The 18,795-nt window shown below is 33.9% G+C and overlaps 4 protein-coding genes across 5 annotated transcripts; all 4 read left to right on the forward strand.

Annotated features, from left to right (window-relative positions):
* The first annotated feature begins 720 nt into the window (after positions 1–720).
* LOC149740050 (uncharacterized) lies at positions 721–4,990 on the forward strand. Its single transcript, XM_089871409.1, has 6 exons — positions 721–1,147; positions 1,718–1,791; positions 2,598–2,817; positions 3,034–3,535; positions 3,811–3,896; positions 4,100–4,990. Exons 1-6 carry the CDS (start codon positions 871–873, stop codon positions 4,306–4,308), a joined length of 1,368 nt encoding a protein of 455 aa, XP_089727535.1. The 5' UTR covers positions 721–870; the 3' UTR covers positions 4,309–4,990.
* A 61-nt stretch (positions 4,991–5,051) lies between these two features.
* LOC149740051 (uncharacterized) lies at positions 5,052–12,821 on the forward strand. The gene is made up of 17 exons (XM_089871377.1): positions 5,052–5,200; positions 5,490–5,628; positions 6,182–6,312; positions 6,555–6,637; positions 7,050–7,192; positions 7,529–7,604; positions 7,939–8,084; positions 8,454–8,621; positions 9,051–9,174; positions 9,543–9,621; positions 9,871–9,967; positions 10,264–10,406; positions 10,679–10,798; positions 11,027–11,164; positions 11,334–11,459; positions 11,708–11,837; positions 12,275–12,821. Exons 1-17 carry the CDS (start codon positions 5,120–5,122, stop codon positions 12,334–12,336), a joined length of 1,986 nt encoding a protein of 661 aa, XP_089727503.1. The 5' UTR covers positions 5,052–5,119; the 3' UTR covers positions 12,337–12,821.
* An 11-nt stretch (positions 12,822–12,832) lies between these two features.
* Positions 12,833–13,666, forward strand: LOC149740052 (uncharacterized). Its single transcript, XM_089871474.1, has one exon. The coding sequence runs from the start codon at positions 13,111–13,113 to the stop codon at positions 13,591–13,593; it is 483 nt and encodes a 160-aa protein (XP_089727600.1). The 5' UTR covers positions 12,833–13,110; the 3' UTR covers positions 13,594–13,666.
* Positions 13,667–15,416: 1,750 nt separating this feature from the next.
* On the forward strand, positions 15,417–18,766 carry LOC149740053 (uncharacterized). Of its 2 annotated transcripts, none has more exons than XM_089871407.1 (12): positions 15,417–15,646; positions 15,821–16,007; positions 16,206–16,313; positions 16,418–16,525; positions 16,759–16,857; positions 16,981–17,091; positions 17,168–17,241; positions 17,343–17,420; positions 17,510–17,594; positions 17,696–17,780; positions 18,063–18,191; positions 18,411–18,766. In XM_089871407.1, exons 1-12 carry the CDS (start codon positions 15,470–15,472, stop codon positions 18,550–18,552), a joined length of 1,383 nt encoding a protein of 460 aa, XP_089727533.1. In that variant the 5' UTR covers positions 15,417–15,469; the 3' UTR covers positions 18,553–18,766. The 2 variants fall into 2 exon arrangements, with proteins under 2 accessions (XP_089727533.1, XP_089727534.1); XM_089871408.1 differs by having other exon boundaries at positions 17,177–17,241.
* The last annotated feature ends 29 nt before the right edge of the window (positions 18,767–18,795 follow it).

An 18,795-nucleotide genomic window follows, 5' to 3' on the forward strand; every position in this document is an offset into this window, starting at 1 on the left:
CGTTAATTAAGGATGTAATTCTCAATCGATTCTCTCTTTTATTCAATTCAATCCTATGTGCGACTTGGAAGTCGACTAATATCCGAAAACCTTGCCCCGAGGTTTAGCACTGACGTTTAACTATCACCGGACAACTCGCAAGGGACGTATTGGCGTTTCACGAGCTATTATTAATCGCTGTAATTGCTTTACGGATTCTCCTTCCTGAATTAATTAGCAAAAAAAGAAAAATAGATTCCAACTGTTGTTTTTATTATATAAAGCAGCACATTTCTTCAACGAGTTTCATTTCGGCAAGAAACTATATTAATTTAACACGATACTGCGATCTAATAAATACGCTTGGTTGACAAGCATCATTTTGCTTCTGCCTCCAGCAACTATTGTCGGTTGGAGTGGTTTCTTGTCTTGATGGTGAGGCAAGTACACTAGATGAATCGGCCACTTAATTTACGTTTCCTATAGCATGATGCCACAAGTAGTTCTCTACCTAAATCAGCATGGAGAAACGGCGTTGGGTTTCGTGACGTGCTTTAAGGCGCAGTCGCAATAATCCGCGCATGATTGCTAGCTTGTTAATTGCCACCTGCCTCTGTAACCTGTTGGCTTCTGTCAACGACATTTAGGACCGACAATTGATTTGCTCTGTGGCAAACGACGGTCGGCGAGCCAGCAAAATATCTTTGTTTATTGAGACGAGTCAATAAGTTTTATTAAATTTGCTCAGGCGTTTCAGTTCGCTTCATGTGTTTATAAAGTGGAAACTTTATTTCGTTTGGCCAACAACAGCCAATCACTTCTAAACAGTTAGATTTTATATTATTTTACATATCTACTAATCCAAAATGATTTCTAGCACATGCTGTTGCGATGGATAATATACGGGAACTTCGTGTCGTAGTTAGCTCTAAATTCCGCAGCTGGCGGTCGACTTGTGACGTAATAGCGTGGAACTGTCATTCCTCGCGCAGGTTGATTCAACTCGTAACACACAAGTATTCCAGAAGCAATTTAAACTCCATGACGTCATCTCTCGTGACGTCACGGCAAAATTTAGTTCAGGAAGACCAAAATGATTTCGTCACGCCGGAAGGTGTAACAACAACATTTGATTTTGCGGCAGAAGCTTTTGCAATCCAAACGGAGGGTGAGTTTTACATTCTTACTTTTATAAATTCGTGCAAACCATAGATTGTGCTTTAATATTTATTTACAACCGACCAATTTCGAATGACGATGTCTTGTCAGTACCAGACGAAAATTAAACCAGAGATCTTTTGGGTTTAACATTGATGAAAAATCAATGGCAAATTCGAGCTGCCAAGAGCGGCACTTAAATCGCGTGTTTCGAATAGTGCAGCCGTCTCCAGTATCAAAATCGATCCTTGCTAAATCACGGAGTTAATTTGTCTGAAGACCAAAGCTCTTTCAAGGGTCGATATTATTGTGACGCAGGCGCACCAAAGAACAGAAGTTGGGCACGAGGATTCGAAAAAGGCAAATCCTGGAATCCTATATAGTATACGTTGAGTCTTCGATCGTGTCTTTATTATGCGCAATTTGTTCAGTTTATTGAACGATTCAGTTCATTTGAATGACTTATCATTCGTGCGAGGTCTTTAATTTTGTACAGCTTTCTTTAAAATATTTATGATATAGTTAGCATTCGTTTCTACCGTTCATAGAGAGTTAGTCGTCAACAAAATGTTGCACACAGACAAAAAAGACTTGGATACTGACCGACACAGTTTTGTGAGCCGCATACTTCGTGATTCACCATCGGAACGTCCGGTAAGCAATTAAAACACTAAGTTTTGTTTTCTGTTTTCATAAATATATCTATATAGTATGATATGGAAAAATGGGGCATCTTTAGCTCATATTCAAACATCCTAATCAAGTTTTAACAATTAACAACGGCCTATGGGAGTTGTGGGAATACGGTTTGATAATTGTTTGAATATTATTTATTTACCACTAAATGGATCGAGAAAATATAGTTAAAAGGTGTCCCATTTTCTCCCACCCTATACTGTAACCATATGTAGTTTTCGACAAAATATATAGTAGGGTGGGAACAATTGAGACATATAAGCACATTTTCTCCCTTGTTTTAACATTAATTTTAAACAGTTATAACCAGTAATCAGCTTTGTCGCGCGTTGTATAGTCGTGGGAATACTGTCGAAAATTCCTGTAACATTATTATTTGTTTTTCGTTTTTCAATTGGGTCTGTGAAAAGATATTTAGAATACTGGGGGAGTGTATAGGCCCGGGTAAGATATGACAGCACCTTTAACACACAACATCCAAATATCCCAATCGAGTTAAATATTTAACAACGGTTTATGGGAGTCATGAAGATACAGTTTCAATATTCGTTGAATATTCTTTGTTTACTACCAAATAAAAATAAACTATTTTAAAAGTGTTCCATCTCCTCTTACCCTATTGTATAACAATTGCCCGACTTTAACTCTTATCCCATCTTAACCCCACTATCTTATATATATAGCTCGTATTTTTCATTAGTACCACTTGTTCATTAATTCCAAAGCTGAACTTTCATCTGTAAACACATTTGTTTTTGTTTCAGAAATGGTTGGCATTTGATTTTTCCAGAAACGAAAAAGTCGTTCTACATAAAACATGTTCAAAATTTGACAACATGACTCCTGTGGGAAAGCACTCTCCTTGTTTGAACCGAGACATTTTTCGCGAGGTTATTCTCATGCGATGCACGCGAAAATGTCCGTTTATCCTCACGTATTATGGCTTTGCTTTGGATAGGGCGAAGAACATATATATTTCCACAGGTTTGTTCACTTTCATTTTCCACGTAAATGAATGTGCTGCTGAAATAACAATTTCAAAAACCTCACTTGCGAAACCGTATTGTTTACTCAGGGAGGGGTACACATTATTTTTATGGATGATTTAGGCATCGTATGCCTTTGATCTCTCCATTCGAATGCCATTAAAACCAATTTAAGCACGTATAAATTTTAATTATTCGACTTCGGCAATTTCAGAACACTTCGACGGGGAGAGTTTAGAGTCGATCAGAGTCAGAAACCCGACAAACATGTTACCCGAAGCAATGATGAAGTCGATTAGCTGGCAGATCCTACAGGGGTTACATTATCTACATTCTATAAAAATCGTCCACAACAAACTGGATTCGTCCGCTGTGATGATTCAGCGAATTTCCAGCAATTCCACTTCAAACCAGTTGAATCCGGTGGAATATCGGGTAAAACTACGACACTTTCGCCAGGCGAGAGATCAGGGCGCTCCGATGCCGAATTGTGACAAACTTCGTTGTAATTCTCTTGGGGGAATTCACGCATCGCCAAGGCGTGACGTTTGTGATCCCTCCTATGACGTCCTATGTTTCGGGCATTTGCTTTTCCGCTGCATCACTGGTTACAAGCCGTGGAATAAAAGTTGTTCTTGTGACCATGACTACATGACCCACTGTCGTCGTTTTATATTGTCCCGGGACAAGAAACCTACAAACGAACTCTTACAAAGGTTAGTCCAGTTCACTGGTAGAAATAAATAAATCATTTTTAATATATAGTGGGGTGGGGAAAATGGAACACCTATTCATTCTGTTTTCTCGTCCCATTTGGTTGTAGGCTAAACAAAGAAAGTTTAAATAATTATAAAACCGTATCCTCACGACTCCAACAGACCGTTGTTAATTTTTAAAAATTACAATCGGGATATTGCAATACTATATGCTAATGATGTCTCATCTTCTCCCACCACATATTTGGCTTGTAATGCAGCAGTTTTTACTTTAGGTCGCAGACGTTTGAACTAAACAAGAAACTAGCACTGGATGTTTTACCCTCGCTACGTGCATTACAAATTAATCTGAATACCAAACGTAAGTGATGTATGAAAATAACCGAATTGAATACTTGCTAATTTGTTGATTTTAACTCAGAATGAATGTTACTTTGCGCCGTACATGGCTTAGTACTTACTACATGGACTCAATACATTGAGTAGTTATTGCGCGGTATAAAACAATAACAATTAAAAATACGAATAATTAAAACTCTATTTAATTCGATTTTTTTATACTAGATAAGAAAGAAAACGTAAAACTGTGGAAAAGATTCTCTTCTAGTTTTTCTGAAGTTCTTATGCTGTTGCTTGCACCAAGCGATGAAGACAGACCTGCCGTTGGGAATATAATGTCTGTTTACGACCACATATTTGACTCAAGTCATCGCGATTGCCCAAATTGGCTTAAAGATAAACGTGGACATATTTTAGCCAGTTGTATTTCTTAAGCGCGTAGGGACTTCAACCTATTTACCATTAAATTAGTACCGTACTTCAAATTCTAATACAAGATGGTTTTGTTATGATTGGCATATTGATTAGTTGCTCGGTGTGCAAGTACGCGTTTTATGGGCTTTAATAGCGCTGAACTCGCTAAATCGAACCAGTCGATCATATTGGTACTCGGGAGTCGGATCAATGTATTTCCTTGTCTTGTATAGATTACTTTATTATATTCATATTTTTCTTTTATTTCGCATAAACTTCCACTGTTTAAACCGCATCATATTGAATCCAACATTGTGCTAATCACTGTTTATACACTTGATTATTCTTTTTATCCTAAATTATTCTGTTTTTTTTGCTAGTAATCTGTTTAATGAGTTGTTTATTTGAAGATTCTTATGTAGATATGTATAAATCTTTACAGACGTCAAATATTTTATTACGTTTCTATTGTGCTTATGTTACCACAGCAAACGTACGCTATCTTTGCAAGTGTTCGTTCGTGTTTTGTCTGAACAAATAAATCAGTCACGAACAAACGAGCTTACTGGCTTTGTTCAGACTTGCTAAAGAGATTATATTTGTACCTTATGTGATAGGTTATAGCCAATGTTAATATATGTAAAAACGCTGTAGCTAAAGATTGATTTGAAAAGAATAGAATGTTACATTTTGCTTATCGAATTTTAGCGTTAAAGTATAAACTATAGTTCATGTGTAAGCTAAGGGTAACTATCCGTGTTATAGCACAGTTACTAGAAACAATACTTATGTTCTGTTAATTTTTTGTCTAAGTTATAAGAAGCTAAAGAAATGACAATTAAAACGATTGCAATAATCCCACAACAATCTGGTATTAAAGTATCTAAGAGCAAAGTTGTTGAAATAGACAAGGTAAAAGTATATATATATCTTTTAAAATTTTATTTAGAGACCAAAAACAGACTTGATATAAGTATCTTTTCCCATTTTACCTTTTTTTTGTTGAAATGTGGATATTGTTTTAAGTTTTGGTTACTTTATGCTCGTTAATCAGTTTTAAAGTGCCAGATATACCACTGCTAGAAGATATGGCCGAGTGTTTAACCTGTACTTCATTGATTGGCCAGTCCAACATGATTTTAGCTTTAAAATGGAGATTTATTAATGTATGTGTCAAATCGTGTTTGGTTCTCTCTTCCAGGGCAAAACATTTAAGTTCGATGGCGCTTATGTAAACGCTGGCAGCTTCCAGCAAGTTTATGCCGATCACTTCACTTCCGCTACCTTGAGTGCTGCCAATGGACTTAATGAATCATTTATGCAATTCAGTAATGGATCAGGTAATGGTGACTTTTGAAGCCCATCAACCAATTAAATTATCGGATTTATTATCCGGCTTTCGCTGAAACGTTATTTTCTTGACTCAACAGAAAACAAATAAATAGCGCTTATGTCCGCATACTAAAGCTGAGAAGTGAATATTTTTATTTTGTGTTACCATTAAATTCTACTTCTTTAATTGCAAAAAAAACGTAAACTTTATTAACTAATTTATATATATTGTTAATGATTTTAAAACACCTTTTTAAACCAAATTGTACAGTTCTATTGTGCTTCTCCCACTTAGCTGTTTGATTATAGTAGCGAAAATTTACAAATATATTTGAAAGGCAGGATATAGCGACAAAACAACAGTTGTTAGAATACGCTTACAGTTAAAAAAATATTTCATTTAATTGGAACAAAATAGAGGTAGTTGCTATACTGAGCAGACAAACATGCCATTTATGTATAATTATTATCAAGTTATACCATAAGTAGTAACAAAAATTGTTTGAGTAAATAGCGGATATTACTATTCACCATTGGCATTATTAAAAAGTAAACTTGCAGATGAAGGAGATGTGTTTCGTACAACCAACACAAGAGTTGGATTGCTTGAAATTATAATGAAAGAAATGTTTCAAAAATTACAACCGAAAGATGGAAACCCACAAAACTTAGTTTCTGTATCTATGGTGCAGGTGATTTGGAATGTAGTGTTGGTGTCTTAGTGTATATATTTTAAAGCTTGTATGGAGTGAGGCGCCACAAGCCATCCATCCACCATCAACATTGTTTTGTTTTATACCTTTGTTTTATTTATATTTCTAATTTATAATTTTGTATAGTCCTACCCCACCTAAACCAATCACTAAATAAATATATTTAACTTCTTGACCTATTTAAAAGGCAAACATTTTTTTATATAAACTGCTTTTTTCAGGTGACAAAATCTGGAGAATTGAAGGACATGGGGAATCCCCATGACAGGCCTCTCTCTGTAAAGCTTCATTCTTCTCAAGGAATGTAAGTTGGTTTACATTCAGGATCTGGTGCTATAGAATCAGAGCCTGATGATGTTTTTTAGTAGAAATATGTATCCTATCTCTTTATTATACAATTGGTTGGACTTGATTTTTGTCTGTTCTGTTTTCCTTGCACCTGTCCTTATGTCTTTACACAAGAATTCGATATATTTCATACTTTAATGCAAGGAAATACAGAGAAAACAGGTATATATGAAGGTTCTGTAGATTGGTGCTTACTGTTCCTTTTTAGCTATATCAGTAGCTAATGTAGATTATGTATTAGATTTTACAATAAGACTTTATCAGTAATGAGGCCTTTTGAGTTTTAAGACCAAATACAAAATCTTTCCTTCACTAAAGTAATAAAAATACTGGTTACTTTTAATATATATGTTAACTTGACTCTCCAGATACATCCATGGTTTGTCACAGATAGTATGTGGTGTTTATCAAGATGTGGTACGGTTGTATGAAGATGGTTGCCAAGCATCAAATACACTTAAACTTTCCCCACAATTCTCACTACTTACTGTGAGGATCAACAGCAAACCTGGTAATTAAATGGTTGGTTTTTTAATAAATTATACAGCGTTTTATAAATTTTTATGTATGTTTTTAAAGAAATTGCTACTATTGATTGTAATTTGGTATCAAACGAGTTGTTATCATATTCACAATATGGCTTGTTGTCTAGACGTTTACCACATTACAAATATTGACATGGGTAACTTGTGGCTCTCCTTAAACTATAAATCTTGTGTTTTAACAGAAACTGACAAAAGGTATAACGTCTAGTATAATCAATATGAACTACCAAAAATTGTTTCTTATTGTTCTTACATAATGTAAAGTTTGTTTTATAAAACATCTAAATGTTTGTTATTATAAGGTGGAAATCCTGGCAAGGGAACTTTGTCTACTTTTCAGTTTGCAAACTATTCTTCAGAACAAAGAAGCATGGACAGGTGAATGACATATATATATATATAGGAAAAATTATCTCAAAGTTGTAAACATTAACACAAAACACTGTGTATGCGTCACTAATCTTAGTATTATCTATTTGTATGGCGTCATTTCTATTCTAAGTGGGGGGGGGGTCTTTGTGGAGGGGGATTTAGGCAGGATTTGGCCTTTACTCTAATACACAGAAAGCCAAATTAAGTCTTTCATGGAACCAGTGCAGCAACTTCATTTACAACACACAGTCCAACCAGTTTCACCCACAACCCGCATGCGGCATACCCTATGCTATACAACCTGTCAATTTGCATAACATATGTTTTATTATTTATTTAGTGTGCAAGAGTTTTTAAGTTCGATTGCTCAAAAGAAAGGGAAAGTGTCAGAGAAGCTGGTCACTCGCTCCCACGCCACACAACTCATGTTCGATGTTATGTTAGAAAACAAGAACTGCCATGTTATTACTTCAGTGGATGGTGCTGGTATGTGTATTTGGTGTATAGAGAAAAATTCCGTATATTTGACTAGTATCTGTTGGCTGACAGTCTGTTGCAATGTTTTGTAACAAACAACATTAACAAAATATATTTAGTTCACATACTTTAAAATCACATCTTAACAAACTGGCTGTGTAATTCATGGATGTAAAAGTTGTTTCCAGAATTTCTGTAAATAATATGTGTAGGCACTAAGTAAGCTAGCCTTAGATTTATTGTGTTTACATCATGTATATAATAGAATGGGGAAGGATAAGACACCTTATTATTATATTTGGTAGAAAACAAAGAAAATTCAAGGAATTATAAAACCTTATCCTCACGACACTCATAGACTTTTATCTAATACTTCAGATTTAAAGTTGGCTGGAAAGATTCTTTCCTTGAATGAACCTTTGTCTGGTGTTGGTTCAACAACCAAAGTTAACCCAGATAACAGCTCCATTGTGATGCAACAGTTACGGCAGGAGATTGGAAGTGTCCGAGACAGATTGGCACAGCTTCCTCCACCTCATAATAAACGTGAGCTTTCATCAAACTACAGATTGTGCAATTTTTATATTATTTCTATTATTGCATCTTTTGTTGTTCCTTAATTTCTCTCTGACCTTTCATTTCATTCAGTTTGTTGTTGGAACCGTTTTGTCGACGAGTTCTACATTCTAGGTCTTCTGTTATGTTGTAAACTATGTTATATTAACTATTATATAAACTTATGTTAATCAAATGAAAACCTAATATAAAATTTTCTTCCTAACGGTTTATGACACTAATACTATAGAAGTTTAATTAAATACGGGTTTAATTTATAAACATTTGTAAGAAGTTCATATGTTTATATTGCTACTAGAAATTTTTATAGCAATCACAGTTGGTTTTAATTTAGTAATTCACATAAAATAAACAATTTTAGTCTGAAAATGACATACACAGTTTGACATATTTTTCCAGAGGAGCTTGCTAGGATGGAGAAACTCATGGAGGATCTGGAAGAAACAAAGATGTTGGACTGGGATCAAATCCTCTGGAAGTCCGATAAGTTTCTGGAAGAAAGAAGATCAAACTTTGCTCACAAGTTTGTTATTTTTATTCTACCATTATTTACTGTAATCACAGTTCTTGGTATGAATTTGTGAATATCATTTGTATACCAATGGTGGCATGGCAACGTGTGGGTTATAATATAATACATATCTGTTCTATCCTTTACCTCATACTGGCTTATGAGTTAACTGACAACACAACTTGATTTGTGATTTTTGTTTTCTTTGCCTGTAAATAATTTAGACACCCCAATGAAGTGCTGGAACAGTAGCTGTTAGTGGCATCTAACCCATAAACCTACAGTTATGTGATGGGCATCTTGATCAATATACTATGATGCCAGTATTATAAAATATGCTATGATTCTGGTCATAAAGATGTTCCTTTTATCCTTTTCAGAGGTTTACTGTGGATTCTTGAAGCTGTCAGACCTGCTACGAAAGAAAATGTTCAAAAACTTCAAAGCTTAAAGGAAAAGGTTTGATAATATAATAGATACTCAATTGTTAAAATTCGTGTATTGTCTAATGAAATTCAAAATATGAATCTCTTTCAATTTTATTGTATGCCATTATTATTTGCATGGCAGGTGAGAGTTATTTAAAACTCTAGCTAATTACTCCCTTATTAGTAATATGTCTTTATAAGCTAATTACTACATTATTAGTAGCAATTTTTCCAATTACGCTTTTGTATTGAATGTTCTAATTGCATTGATTTCATGCAGCTTATAAAAGAATGCAAACAACAGCAGTTGGTGACGAACCAGGTGACATCAGAATTAAAGGACTTGATTGACAGTTACACACAACAAATTAAATCAGGTTTGCTTTTTTTTGATAGTGGCCATTTTACCTATAAAATTTAAAATATTTTTATATCTTGCAGTTGCATGTTGGTAAGTGTTGCCATGGCTTTTGCTAAAAAGTTATTCAATAATTATTTTATGTGAAAATAAAACACTTTGATCTTGTTTTAAAACTATTTAATATTTTAGAATTCTCATTCTGGTTCGCCTGTTACATCATTTTTTGAACTTATAAATTATGGCTGAGTAAACTAATTCTCTTTCAAATTTTTCACTGGTTTTGTATCATTGACATGTTTTTCATATTTTCAGGTAAAAACAGTGAGAGCGAGTCAAAAGCAAAAGTTGCTGCTATTCAACAAATGAAAGATCATTTTAAAGTAGAAAATGAAAAATTTAAAGATTTGAAAGGGAAGCTGATTAATGTAAAAGAACAACTTCAATTAGAGATTCAGGTATGGTGTGTTAATAAAAAATCACAGATATTGATTTTCCACAATGCAAAATCCTATGATTTTTACCTCATCTTACTATGTAGTTGCTTTTTATATAGGTGGTATTTATAAACTGCCTTGGTTTATCTGTCCCAAAAATTAGGCAAAGTATCCTGTAACAAGCATTGTATGCACAAGCCACACCATAAACATAAGTAATAACACCCATCTTCTTAGCTCTTAGATGTTTTACTCTAAAATAGTAATTAGATAATTTATGTTTGTATGCATAGAATGGTGTTGAACAAAGTTCAAACAACTTTGATTCTGCCTTTCATTCAATGCAAGATGAAAGGGAGAAGATGAGAGAGGAAAACGCTCAACTTGTGGAAGATGAATTGGCAAAAATGAAGGTGGGAGACTGGGAGTGTTTATTTATCTTAATAATTTCATGTTTTGTAAAAAAAAAACAATTTTGGTTAAAAATAAAAATTCTTAGGTATTTGGAAGAGTTTGAACAAATTCTTTATACTATGATGTATTTGGTGATTCGAGAGCTGTTTAATGTTAACACATTTTTTTTTTCTGTACTATTATTTGTGAGACCTAACTTTATTTAATCACGTTTCTTCCTTTTTCAGATTGAGGTTGACAGAGCTTCCTCTGAGTTAGACATGCAGGTCTCTTCCAAATCATTGGTCACATCAGAGCAGAAAGTCTTGGATAATGAGAAAGAATTGGTGAAACTACGAGCTGAGAAATCTGTGATGACTGCCCAGGTGAAGTAGGAGTTATCACATATGGCTGCTTTATTTAAGTTTAAAGATTAAATAGAAAATGTATGTTTGGGTCACTGGTTTTGAAGGGTTGTGTTTTTTTTTCTTGCGATTGTTTGTTTTTTAATTGTGTTATTTGATACGTTTTATAAAATACTTATGTTTAATACAGCTTGAAGTTTTTAAAAGGGAATCTGCTCAGATGGAAGACCACATGAGGATTTTGCTTGAAAAACATAACAAGCAGATGTCAATACAACAACTTCAGAACATGCAGACTTTCCGTGCATATCGACAGGTATAAGACGTATAAACAGTTGTTCTCTGTTTGTATGAAGCAATACTTTAGTATTCTTCAATCAATTAACTTAAACTAACCAAGTGAAGAGTCATTTTAATAATGGTTGGTAGATTCAGCTGTGTTGTTGAGGTACCGTAACTTGTGTTTTACTTTTTATCAATAAATAATACTTTTTTTATCCTTACACTATATTTGTTGCGGTTTCTGTTGTTTCTTACTAATTACCAGTTAAACACCAAACACAGGTTCATGAAGATTTTAAGGTTGAACTTGAAAACAGATGGAGAAGTTTGTTGGATGAAGCAATTCAGGATGCCGTCTTCCTCAGTGCGAGGAACACAGAGCTTAAAGAAAGAAATGGACAACTTCAACAAGGTGAGTAATTATTAATATCCAGAACAGATTTTTTATGATTACAATATTTCTTTAGGCATGCAGTATTTCTCTAAGTACATGTGTAAAGTTGATATCATAATAAGTTTTATTCCTATTACTACAAGGCACCAGCTATAATAATTTCCTAAGAACTGGTCTGTGTTTGATTTTTTTGGATGGATGATTTTTTTGATGATTTTTTTTATTGAAACAACAGGATGATTTTTTTTATTGTATGCAATAGAATCTAAATATGAAGGCGTTGACTAAACTTTACTTTTGATATGGTAAGTTTCCTAAATTCAGCAGGAAATACATCATTTGTTGTTTTTTGAGCCTTTACTATTACTTTGTATAAGTGAACAAACTATATCAAGCAACATAACATTTTTATATATTCTTTTCAATTCATGGATATTAATCCACCCATTGTGCAGAACTTGGCAAAATGAAAGATGACAGAAGTTTAAAGAAGGGGGCAAAAGCCATTGGTCTCTAAGATATTCAGGACTCTTTTATAAATAACTCTTCAATTAAGATATGGTCCAACTGCTTCAAAAAAGTAATTATTTTTGCACACAAATTATTGAACCTATTTTAATTTTCTTGTATCTTGGCTTTAATGTACTGCAGTAATTTTTTCACATTAGTTTAGATATTATGTATTTTTTATGAACGACCCGTGCACTTACTTTTGTATATTTTTGTAATTGTGAGTTTTCTATTCTTCATCATAGTTTAGGGCAGTAGAATTTGTCTGACCATGTACATAGGTTACAAACGTTTAACATGCTACTTGTGAAACACGACCTTGTTAACTTAACTTGATGATCTGTATTCGTTTCCTAAATCTTATAAAATGATGTGTTGTCAAGTACAGCGATGATACGCGTTTACGCACTGTGCTTGTCAGCCGAACACGTAATATTCAATCACTGTCATTCTAATCATTCACACAGTAGAAATAAAATTAGAGCTGGTTTTGAGCAGATTTTACATCAATGTGTCGCGCAATTCGCTTCTGATTTTAAAAATTCCCCCTCTGTCGTAGTGTAACGTGTGCTTGTTTTTCTTAATGTAATTTGAAACCGCGGTGTCAGTTATAGCATGCTTTTTTAATGTACCTGGCTCTTACGCTCGCATGTCGTCATTCAGGACGTGTTGCTCGATAGTGCGACGTAAAAACAAGTCTATGACTAATATGTTACACAAGCAAATCGTCTATAACTAGTCGGATAAATGGCTTAGTTGCCATAACCTATGTAGTTGCAAAATGTCGGGTGCTATAAAGAGATTGAGGTTAGAATATAAGAACTTCCAAGAAAAGCCAGATAGAGGGATTCATATACAACCGAAGAATGACAATTTTCTTGACTGGGTTGCCGTGATTGAAGGACCGAAAGGCACGCCGTACGAAGGCGGGAGCTTCACTATAAATATTGAAGTTCCACCATCTTATCCGTTTAATCCACCAAAACTAAGGTTTAAAACTCCTGTCTACCACCCGAACATTAGTAGAGATGGACGCATTTGTATGGATTTGCTAAAAACGAACTGGTCACCAGCATTGACTTTATCCTCGCTGCTGATATCGCTTGTGTCTTTGATGAGCGCCCCGAACCCGGACGATCCACTTGTCTTTACAATCGCGGATACTTACAAGAACGACAGAGAACTTTTCGATTTAACTGCAATGCATTGGACTCGCGCATACGCCAACGACAACACCGATTTTATGAATCACTGCGGAATTTAACTTTGTATGTAACTTGCTTTATCCAATCGTAGCTGAAAAACGACAGTCATTACAACACGGGTGTTCCGTTTCATCCATCTCGTGCCAGCTTACGAGTTACCACGTATGCGATACAAGAACCTGTTACGATTCGCGAATCTAAATAACTGTCCATTGATTATTGACGTGTAATTGCGTATGCAGCATTTATTCGCGCGCACACATACTATTGAGCAGCATGACTCATCTAACATTAACCACGTGCGTCGTTAATGTGTATGGGCAGTAAGTCGGAACAAATATAATGACCACCCGGTTCGTGTTTATTACGACGCTCCGTTGAAAACATTCCAGACACGACGTTTTCACTTTAAAACTTTAGAACTGAATTAAGTATAGTAGGGTGGAGGAAGATGGGACACCTTTTCATTCTATTTTCTTGTCACATTTGGTAGTAAACATAGAACATTCAAAGAATTATAAAATTGTATCCTCATGACTCCCACAAACTATTGTCATTTGTTTAAAACACGATCAGGATGTTTGTATATAATGTGCTAAATGTGTCCCATCTTCCCCCACAGTACTAACTACTATACTAACAAACTTAGTTTAGATTCGTTTAATAGGCATATTTACTTTGTTAGGTGGTTTGTTTGAATTAACTAGAGTTACTCGCCAATAATTGAACTTCATTTAAAAATCGATTCATGTACTTACTCATCCCTAAGGAAGATGGAACACCTTATCCAAAAAATGCCCAAATATCCTAATCGTGTTTCTACCCTAGCGGTACCGATTTCAAACTTTTAATATATTTTTAATATTTAATATACAAAAAATATGAATTATAAGTATTATTATTCGTCATAAAAATATACTTATAGAGTCTTACATTGTCAAGTGTAACAAACTAACAACGAATAAGTGATTTGGGTGTTTATTTCATAACTAATAAGTATTTTAATTTAACAATGAAAAGGAAATGCATAAGATGAAACTTTTACTTTCATGCTACGTTTTCGGTTGCTGGCTGTCAGCAGTCACTGTTGCCAAACAAACTCCTGGTACATGTTCGGTTTAACTGAGTATTACATACACCGAGGGATGAGTGTTGTTTTTAGTAAAGCGGAGCAAGCTTGCACTTCAATGAACGCAACAACTGCACGAGTTAAAACAACAGCACTGCATTACTTTCTCCTATCATAAGTATAATCAAATCATAAGTAAAGGCTAATTATTACAGTGTTATGCTGTTTACTGCGGGTTAAAATGGGATACCGTTAGCACCGAGTCGCACATCAGACGTAATTTAGCAATTCGAAAGCAGTCAGGGTAAGACAGATTGTTAATTTTTATTAATATATAAATTTTAGTATATATGCTTTGACAGAACCACGAGAAAGCAAAGAGATTAAAACCATTTTTAATCTCTTTGGAAAAGGCAAATTAATCTGGTTATAGCTGATTTCTATGCAAATGGTTATTCCCCGCGAAAATTCAACTTTATCCATTTTCAATTTTTTCATAAATACAAAACGAAAATACCATTCTTGCTTTTCAACTTAATACAGGAAACAAGTAACCAATCATTGGAGTAAGACAGGATCAAACATCAAATAATAGAGGAAAAACAAAACTCGTTTGTGTTTCAAGGCGTTCATGAAGTGTGCCTGATAAGCTGCATGATATAGACATTATAAGTAAAATAGTCAAGTATTGGCCACATGTCGTAATAGTCGTATTGTAGATGCTTTTAGGTAGTTTAAATATATATATAAGTGTAGCCTAAATAAATACAATCAAGTTTAACGTTCCGGTATTCAGTTAAATACATATATTATATATATATTTTTAAATTTAAAGGAATTAGTGTAATAACTTAAAGTAGTATACAATGGAAAGTAAAGGAGGACAAAGAAGAGCTTTGTTTTCGTTGCAAAACTTAGCTGGTAGTATAGATACCAATATTCCATTGCTGGAAGAAAGATCCAGAAGTAGATTCTCATGTACAAAGTCTGCTGAAAGCCTTACTGAGCTGAAGAATGTTGCCAATGAATTTAAATCAGTAAAGGTAAATTTAAGTTATCCTAATATTATAGGGTAGTATATTGAAATATGTAATAAAATAGTGTAGATTATTCGGGAAAATTTTGATTAAAATATAGTGAAAAGTATGTCTGCAGTTAAATGTAATTTAAAAAGTAATGCAATCGTTCTATGTAGTTTAATGAATATTTATTTTCAGAATGAATGTAAAAAGCAGTTAACAAATCAAAAGATTGATGAATCGGTGATGGGCCAAATGTTGGTGTGCAGTCGTGAATCACTTAAGTTGGCTCAAACTATCTGTGATCAATTATCCAACAAGTTATCAAGCAGGGGTTATGTTCCACCACAAAATCCAACAACTGAGTTTACCAACTCACAATCTGGTACAGTATAACAATTGTTATATTTGTTACTTGTCATAAAGTTTGCAGGCTATTTTTCAGGTTATTTTGTTCTTTTAAATGACACCTTTATTAGTTTTATATGTAACTCTTGTTTTTTTTATTATTTCATTCTATTTGTTTTACATAGATCATGTCTATAATATTGAAAATACCTAATCAGTAATATTGCATTTGCAGACGAGGATATTAAAGTTTTACCTTCAAGCAATGAATGTAATGCTGTGGCTGTTGAAAGCAATGCGGTCACAACAGATAATTCAGCACCAGAAGAAAATAAAAAAAGAAGTAAGGACTGGCTTCAGTTTATTTATATATTTAAAAATTGCTCCTAAATTGTAGGGGATATTTTAAATGTTTTTTTTTAATTTAATATTTTCTAATATTCTCAGCTTGTACTATGAGTCCACAGCAACCGTTGCTTCTTCGTGGTGACCAGGGGAAAAATGGATGGAGATCTCCTTCTTTACCCAACTTGTGTTTAAACAATGGAAATGGAGGTTTGCACTGTTTGCTAAACTTTCTCAACTTGTCAATTCTGCAGCTCAAAATTGTTTTATCTTTTGATGTCATTGTCATCAGTTAAGCTAGGAAGAATATTTTTGAATAAATGTAATTATAATTAGTTTGTGATTAATTAGAACCCCCAGCTCTTTAGCATCTTTACCAAGAACTTACTTTTATTTTTATATATATATTTTTTTTATAATACTTTTATATATATTTACTGCAGATGGTGCACCTGCCAAACCTCAGATGTTTTTCGACAGTATAGCTTCACCTGAACAACCAAAGTTAAACGAAGTTTCTGTTGCTATGACAAAGAATTTTGGTAAGTTTTTTCAGTTCACCAGTTGTTGGAAAAGTATAATTCATATTAGTTTAAATGTGTAGCTATTTTAAAAGCATGTGTGTGTGGTCCAATTAAAACATTATTTTTGATTACCTCATACAGCAGAAGAAAAGGAAAATGAAAACAAGTTTGTCAAACCACAGACATATTTCAATAGCATTGCAACACCTGAAACTCCAAGACTGAAAGACTTTACCAAATACCATCCAGCAGGTATTCCAATTGTATATATAGATAATGAGATGCAGATGGATACATACTTATAACTTGTGTTTTTTTTATTTTACAGTGAATGCAGCCACTCCTGACCAAGAAAAGTTTGTTTTGTATTCTCGGAAGAGCCTCGGTAATTATGCAGAGCAGGTAATATTATCACAATTATTGGAGTTTGACATGGTAAAAAACATTAAGCTCACATGTTATTAGTTTCTGCATCATTTTATACACATTTTATTTTTATACAGTACCAAAGTCCAGACACCCCAGACATCACCATAAACCATATGAACACCAAGAAAAATGTTACAAAAAGTTCAGATGCGGTATGACAAAGCTAGCTTGGTTTTCTGTTTTAAAGTTTACTTGGATATGTGTCAAAAATTAAATGAATTTGCTTTATTTTGTATAACAGGCATATGCGGATTCTCCTGATATGCAAGGGCTTGCCAGACTCAACCTGCTCCTGCCAGAAGCATCAAAATTTTTTCAACATCTCCGTGAGTCCGTATATGAAATTTATTTTTTTTTATATCGCAGTTGTATTTCATTAGCAAACTTGTTTTACTATTAGATAAAGATTGTTTCTCTTTCTTAACAGGTTATAATGAAAAACCCGTCATCGAGTCACCAGTGATGCCAGATTTTAGTGTTTCCCAACTTCAAGGCAGAGACTCCAATTCCAGGTAAATTTAAATAGTTATAACATCGTAACATTTAACTAACATGAATAAATGTAACTTATTTATTCTTGCATGAGCTACGACAGTTGTTATAACGTGGGTGTTCCACAATGGTCCACAAATTTTGTTATAACGTGGGTGTTACCACAATGGTCCACAAATGTAATTTTATGGCCATTAGAAATAAAAAAAATCGACCAATTATTTTGACTTTATATATCTCTAAATGACAAAATTCTTATGTAACTAAATGTGGTATTTGTTTTAACTTAACTTTACCCATAGTTGCAGACGGTCAAGCGACTGGATTGATCCTGAACAATTTGAGGAACTTCCACCAGACACAAAGCGACTATTCTCACTTGAGCTTGTTAACTCAGCCTTGGATAGTATTAGGATTCATATGAAAACAACGTGGGTGTTTTATTTCATTAAAATTTATATTTGTCAAGTTTTAAAAATCTTTTGTGTTTTGTCCTGTTAAAATAGTACCGTTATCACTTACCAAAGCCCATACAATATATCTGGAGGTATGAACATGCTGCAGTTACACTTTATGGACTTTATTAAACAAATACATTTGACAATTATATTAGTGGAGTATTATGTAAATTTAAGTTCATATTTTTACAGTGGTGCACAGAGGTTAAGTGCCAAAAACATAGAAGAGGCAACTGGTCTTGGGGGGAAAACAAAAAGCTGCCTCCTTGTCCTGACTTCACTTAAACTGGTTCATAAGATACCTGGAACTCAGCTGTATGAAGTTGATATGTAAAATATTTCCATGTCACCTTGTTATTGAGTGGTAACCACTCCTGGGGAAATAGCATTTAATGGAATATTTGTGTATTTTTTACTGTAAATGATATGTTGGTATAAACTTGTAAATGTTTTATCATTTGATGTGAATGTATATGAATTTGCAGCGCTGAAGACCGTACAAAGCTATGAAACAACCTTGGTGACACCAATAGGAAGTTTCAAACATGTTTATGTGTATAGATATATATGCCTGTAT

Source organism: Ciona robusta, chromosome 2, assembly GCF_009617815.1.
Source record: "Ciona robusta chromosome 2, ASM961781v2".
In the NCBI taxonomy this organism is placed as follows: Eukaryota; Metazoa; Chordata; class Ascidiacea; order Phlebobranchia; family Cionidae; genus Ciona; species Ciona robusta.